Below are 7,024 nucleotides of genomic sequence, written 5' to 3' on the forward strand. Positions count from 1 at the left end.
GAGTTTAAGATGGCTTACTTTTGCTCAGACTAGTGGAATTGGCTGGCAGTGGTCGAACAGCCCAAGCCTGGATCCACAAGTGGGGTAGGTAGTGTTTGATGAGGCAGTTAGGTGGGTCACTCATGATACTGCACACTGTTTCTCCTGCTTTCACGTGGTCCACTAGGTGACACTCAAAGTGGTTGGTGCTTTCACAGATGCTTCTTCTCTAGCTTGCGCATTCTAGGGCAAGCAATTCCCACATGGTGGTGGGAATGATGCATGTTACAGAGGCATACAGGGTGTTCTTGTAGTGTTGCTTCTGCCCTCATGATCACTTACCATTGTGGAGCTCAGAGTGCAGCACTTATTTAGGGAGTCTTGTGTTAGGCATGTGGACAGTGTTGCCCGCTCATTGCATCTGATCGTGCTTGACCAGTGCCTCAAAACAGGACATATTGGCTAGGAAGAGGACACTCGCATTGTTATTCCTATTCTGCCAGTGGTTTGCGAAGGCTTTTGTGAAGGTACCACTGGTATTAACTCTTCAGGAATTTGAGGTGTCTGCTGTACATGGTCCATTTCTGATACATGAAGAATGATGGGTCCATGGCTGCTCTGCAGACCATAATCTTGGTGCTGGGAATAATATCTCAGATTCGGAACTTTGTGTTCCTCGGATATCTTAAGGATGTGCTGACACATTGAAGTCGATATTGGATTTTATTGTAACATCTGCTTGAGGAGTGGGAAATGATCCACATCCAGCTGCTCGTTGTGGATTTTGGTAGTTGCAGGGCAGTGTTGTGTGGCAGCAGCAGGCTGGCAGACAATCTGTATTTACCACATGTTAAGTCTGAGGTTCATTCTCATACACATTCAGTGACTGCATTGATTGTGGTTTGTAGGTTGGTTTCTTAAGTGTGTGCAACGCAGGAATTGTCTGCATGCTGCAGCTTGATGACAGATCTTGAGTCTTTGTTCTGGCCTGGAAGTATCAAAAATTGAACAGTTGCCTCCTTGTGCTATAGATTCACTCCACTTAGGCAGGAGCTTTGTGAAGATGGGTTGGAGTGTTACGTGAGGAAGAGCGGAAGAGTGTTGCTGTAGATATGCAGTCTTGCTTTACCCCAATTTGCAGTTGCATTGGGTTTGTGGTAGATACGTTGGTGAGGTTCATGGCTTGCATGTCATCGTGAAGCAGGGTGAGAACAGTGACGAATTTCTGTGGGCAGCCAAATTTGAGGAGGGTATTTCATAATGCCTGGCAATTGATCAAGTCGAAGGCTTTTGTGGGATCGAGGAATATCATGTACAGAGGTTGGTGTGTCAACTAGAAACGAACTGGACCAGTGGCTAGGAATTCAGTTGCAATTAGTTCACCCCCTGTCACCCTAGTGTCTGCCTATTGTCTGTAAGAGAGAAGCCAGGAGTGTGATGGAATATTTTCCACTTGCCTGGATGAACGCAATTTCAACAACACTTAATCTTGACACCATCCAGGACAAAGCAGGCTCTTTGATTGGCACTCCATCTGTCACCTTCAGTGTTCGTTCCCTTCTCTGACACACAGTGGCGTCAGTGCGGACAATCTGTAAGATGCACTGCAATAACTCACCAAGGCTCCTCCAGCAACCTCCTCCAAGTCCACAACCTCTACCGTCTAGACACAAGTACGCAAGAACCACCACCAGCAAGTTACCATCCAAGCCACCATTATTCTGACTTGAATTATATCACCGTGCTTTCCCTATCATTGGTCAAAATCCTGAATCTCCCTTTCTTAATAGCACTCTGGGTGTCCCTACACTCAAAAGACTGCAGAGGTTCAAGAAGACAACTCATCACCATCTTTTCCAGCTTATTAGTGATGAGTAATAAATACTAACTTAGCCAGTGATACCCACATTCCTTGAGCCAAGGAAATTTTAAAATTTTTTCAACTGGCAGAACAGCTGAGTATTTTGCTAACATGCTCAGTGACAAATAAGCTGGTTTATATGATAAAGTATATGTGACTTAAATAAGAGTAATAATCTGGGAAGGCAGTGGTGTAGTGTTAATATCACTGACTTGAGATCTCAAACCGTCAACTAACATTCTAGAGATATAGGGTTGAATCTCTCCATGGCAGGTAGTAAAATTTGAATTCAGTCCAAATCTGGCTTTTCAAAAATAAGTTAGCCAAATGGTGTCCATGTAATACTGTTGATTGTTGTAAAATTCCATCTGGTTTACTAATGAATGTCCTTCAGGGAAGGAAATGTGCCATCCTTACCTGGTCTGACCTGGCCTACATGTGGCTCCAAACCCACAGCAGTTTGGTTAACTCTTAATTGCCCTCTGGCCAATTAGGGAAGGGCAAAAAAATTCCATATTATTTTGTGTTTGTCCTATTATATTTGGAGCAATGCTGGATGTAGTAGTTCGGTAGAAGCTTGGGAACATGGTAGGAGAACACTTGGGAGCCAATTGGGGGAGCAGTTCAGAAACCTAGGTGTGTGGTAAGAAGTAAAAAGAACTAGGAGAGGCAACATCAGACAGTTGTTACTGGTTGTCAAAGAATCCACTTTCCACCTCCTAACCCTGCAGGCTTGAGTTTGCTCCACATAAAAATGGTTCTGTACTTTGTGGACTCCCCAGGGCTCATGCAGCACTCCTAACTCGTTGTAGCCTAACTTGCCTGTCAGACCTTTTATTCTGAATTAATTAAGTTTTATCACTTTCAGAAGAAAACAAAATATAAAACTCTGAACAAGTAACTAACCCATTCATTAGAAGTTCTGAGGAAGGGTCACTGGATCCTAAATGTTAACTCTGATTTTTTTCTTCCGATGCTGCCAAACCTGCTCAGCTTTTCCAGCAACTTTGTTTTAGTTCCTGATTTACAGCATCTGCAGTTCTTTCAGTTTCCATTCATTAGAGTATTAAGTCTTGTGTTCTACAAGTTTGGCTAGCAAAACATTAGACAAAATGACATTCACAAAGCTTCACACTGAATCAAATTATGCGTTGTGGATACATTGGATTACTCCACAGCAAACTGAATCAAATTATAAATTTCAAACTGGTGAGTGTGTTTTGCCCACCAAAGGAAAACCTCAGCAATCTGGTCCAATCCATCTGGGTTGCAAATAATTGCACTTTAAACTTTGTCTGTCTGTTTGAGTAATTAAGATAAATACTTGGACTCCACCACTGTATGAAGAGCAAAGAATTGTTTTCAAGTCATCTTGCTGCAGACAAGTTCATTACTTCTTTTGCCTAAATACTGACCGTCCCTGTAGAATTAATTTCCTACATGCAACAAAATAATTTGTTCTGAGAGATGGAATACATGTTTCTATATTTTCTTTGCAACTGGGCTACTTCCTAATCCTGCAGCAAACATACTGTATCTTTTCACTCAAGATCACCCAAATGCATGCTAAACTAAACTTCATGCTTTTTTTCATGTCAAGGAGCTGGAAAACTAAAATTGCATGTGCTATTTCTTCAAAGGAAAGTCTGCTGTAGACAAAAAAATGTTTCATCGATATTTGCCGTTCTAAGCTTCTGCCTATTAAAACTATAACGTAAGTTGATAATCATGTGCTAGGATGGGACTTAACTCCAATACAATTGCTGGAAATCTTTCTGTGCTCTAAGCAGTCAGTGAGATTGAAGTTGTTGGTATCTGACCTTGTTGCAGTAACCTCAAAATGAAATTTTATAATATTGTACGAAAAATTTAAAACTGCTAATTTTGTTGCTAGTTTTCTATTTGTGTAAATTGCTTGCTTTCTCTGTTTTCCAGTTGTCAGCAGAGTCCTGGAGGTAACTGACCTACCAGAGGGAATTAGTCGTACAGATGCTGATAAACTCTTAAATGAACTCTTTAAAGCTGGTGCCAAGATTCGATGGCTGCAAGACACTCAGCCACATTGTAGTGGTGGTGGTAGTGGTGATAGTAATGCAAACACAGAACACTCAAAACCTTCCAGTGACTTGGCATCCATGTACACAATCATAGCGATGTTTCCTTCAAAACTAGCTGCTCAGAATGCATTGTTGAAACAAAATAACTCCAGCAAATTCAAACTGAGAACAAGCAAGAAGCACTACGATTTTCACATTATGGAAAGGGCTAGTTCTCAGTAGTAAGTGCTGCACTGGACCTGCAGTCTCCTCCACTGTTTTTCCCTCCTCGATTGGGCCTATATAATGGTTTCTGTTGACGTATAGACTCCTGGAGCGTTGGTGTTTTATGATCTAACAATTGAAGAAAACCAGTGATCCAGCAAAAAAAAAGGCGATGAGTTTCCTAATTTATGTTCACCGTTGTCACAACAAAGTATCTGAGCATATCACAAAACAGCGTCTTTATATGGAGAATGCTGTAGAACCACAGTACAAATTTTATAGCCTTTTTGTTTTATATCTGTGAATCTTGTATCCAATCCAGAGCTCCATTGTACAGCAACTCCTCTTCTGTCAATACCATCAGCCAATAATTACTCGCCTTAACAGTTTTTTACCCAGCAGGACCAGCAAAATGTGAGTTCACGCTATCAAAAAAAAAATCAAAAAATAATTTGGAGAAGCCCAAAGTAGTGGGAACAAAGTGTTCCATTATCTATCTTGGCTGGTCACTAGTGATCTACAAAGAAGAATGAGTGAAAATAATGCCTTTAGATGCAGCCTGAAGATTTTGCAGTTTTCCACTTAGCCCCTAATATCCTATTTTTGGTCAACTTCAGACTCAATTGGGCTCATAAAATTATTTGTGTGGACATTCTTTATTTGTTGTTTTGAAGCCCCAGATTGCAATGTTTTTGTGTTATTTCTTAAATGCTGGACATTTGTTAGAAAGTTTAAGTGTTTTAAGTTCACCCAATATTGAGGATCAATGGACATGAACATAATTGTTGGATTATTGTCATACAAACCTATAATTTCTTTTCGGTTGTGTGTAAACCTGCCAGGCTGTACAATGTGTGCTGATGCAAGTTCTCTGCCCCCTTCCCATTTTTCAGTTCGAAAAAAATAAATGTTTACAAGTATATGAAAATACTCTTTGTAACTTATTTGGACAATGTTTTTTTTATTGTTTGGGTGCTGACCAGTGACTACATGCCTGAAGTATTTGTAGTTTCAATCTTTGAATTAAGTTGTCAACTTTCTTTACAGAACTGAACTGGAATTTATAAATAATAATTTATTTTATTTAATCGATATAAAAGTAGTCACTAGTTAAAGGGGCCATCCTCCTTTTTAGAATGCATCAAAAAACTAAAGCCAACCTCATATCTAAGAATATTAGCAACCATATATTAGCTACATAAGGTATGGTTTGGGTGCTACTTGAAACGCAATACATTTTCTCGTCTTAGTGTTTCATATCTTATAATACTGCAAGTTAGTGACATTATAGACGCAATGGACAGAATTTACAGGGGTGCAGAAAGCTCATCTCTCCACCAACAGGTACAAAATTCAGCTTTGCAATGAATGCTGACATGGCAGCTAGAAAGCACCGCAGGTAGGCGAAGTTGGCTAATTGAGTCCTTTACTCGAGAAGCTGTCAAGCCCTTGGGAGCTGCTGGTAATGCAGGAAAAGGCCTGAAGAGGATCATGGTTGCTGCAGAAAGGTAAGACTCAGTTTTACAGATGGAAGAGCAAGTTGTGATAGATACAATAGTTTACAGAAAGATATTGATGGGTTACGTAAGTAGGCAAAAAGTTGGCAGAGTATAATGTGGGAAAATGTGAAGTTCATTTTAGAAGGGAGAATAAAAGAATTGCGTTAAATGGAGAAAAACTACGGAAAACTGCAACAGAGGGAATTAGGGATACTTGTGTGCGAAGCTCAAAGCTTGCACACATGTGCATCAGTAATCAGGAAGGTAATGGATTGTTACCCCTTATTTCAAAGGGTATGGAGTATGAGAGTAGGGACGTTTTACTGCAATTGTGTAAGGTGCTGGTTTGACCACACCTGGAGTAGCGTGAGCAGTTTTGGTCCCCTTATTTAAAGAAAGATATTATTTTATTGGAGGTGGTTCCAAGAATGTTTGCTGGGATCATCCCCACGATGGAAGGATTGTCTTATGGCAAAGGCTAAATGGCTTCGGACTCTACTCACTGGAGTATAGAAGAATTGGATGTGATTTCAGTGAGACATATAGGATTCTTAAGGGGCTTGACAGGGTGAATGCTGAGAGAAGGTTTCCCTCTTCGGAGAGGCTAGAACCAGAAGACATAGAATAAAAAGGCACCAATTTTAGGGTGAAGTGAGAAGGAATATCTTCTCTGAGGGTTAAGTGTTTGGAACTCCTTGGACACAGAGAACGATGGGCCAGAGTCTTTGTGTATATTTAAGGCTGAGATAGATTATCGATCAGTACGGGAATCAAGGGTTCTGGGGAAAGGTGGTCGTGAGTCATATCAAATCAGCCATGAATCTACAGAATGGCAGAACAGGCTTAAGCAGCTGAATGGACTACTCCTCTTCCTGTTTCTTATGGTCTTAGTTTAAGGTGAGGAGTTATTGTGGACTCAAAGAAGTGGTTCTGTTGGTAGGTAGTGGAAGTTTGGGATAGCATCTTGGAATAGTGTCTGCTGTCCGGTGTATGCAGAGCACACACTGCACGAGCTGCTCATAACTGTCCAACTGTCCATACCAGCTATATTTTGGTGTGGGCAACATATCTTTTAACAAACTGATGTGAGCTGTAAATAATTATTTATTTACTTACAGTGGGTGGGCAGGACGCCTGACCTATTTCACACACCAATCATCACCACCACCACCCACTCCCCTCCCCCCAGCCCCCACCACCACCACTGCTAATGAAGGATAAACCTGGTCATAGGAAGAATGGGACAAATATTTGCACTAAAGTGTCAACATTTTAGAAGATCAACTCCATCTAGCATAACACTGCTCTAAAGGAAGTTATTGTTGGATCTCTCTTTTTTGTTTTTGTAGGGTGGTGTATCAATTTGGACAAATTGTAATTATGTAAGGCGAAAATTGAAGACCTTTGTAAGGGCATCAGTGGAA

General features: G+C 40.8%; 1 protein-coding gene across 4 annotated transcripts in view; it reads left to right on the forward strand.

Moving 5' to 3' along the window:
* LOC109915632 (R3H domain-containing protein 1) overlaps positions 1–5,029 on the forward strand; it is a 111,292-nt gene extending 106,263 nt beyond the window's left edge. For all 4 annotated transcript variants that reach the window (XM_048598744.1, XM_048598740.1, XM_048598742.1 and 1 more), the window contains one exon: positions 3,776–5,029. In XM_048598744.1, coding sequence (XP_048454701.1) covers positions 3,776–4,119 — 344 coding nt within the window. In that variant the 3' untranslated portion in view covers positions 4,120–5,029. The remainder of the gene's footprint in view (positions 1–3,775) is intronic.
* Positions 5,030–7,024: the final 1,995 nt, after the last annotated feature.

The sequence above is a fragment of the Rhincodon typus genome, chromosome 7 (genome assembly GCF_021869965.1).
Source record: "Rhincodon typus isolate 14 chromosome 7, sRhiTyp1.1, whole genome shotgun sequence".
Classification (NCBI taxonomy): domain Eukaryota; kingdom Metazoa; phylum Chordata; class Chondrichthyes; order Orectolobiformes; family Rhincodontidae; genus Rhincodon; species Rhincodon typus.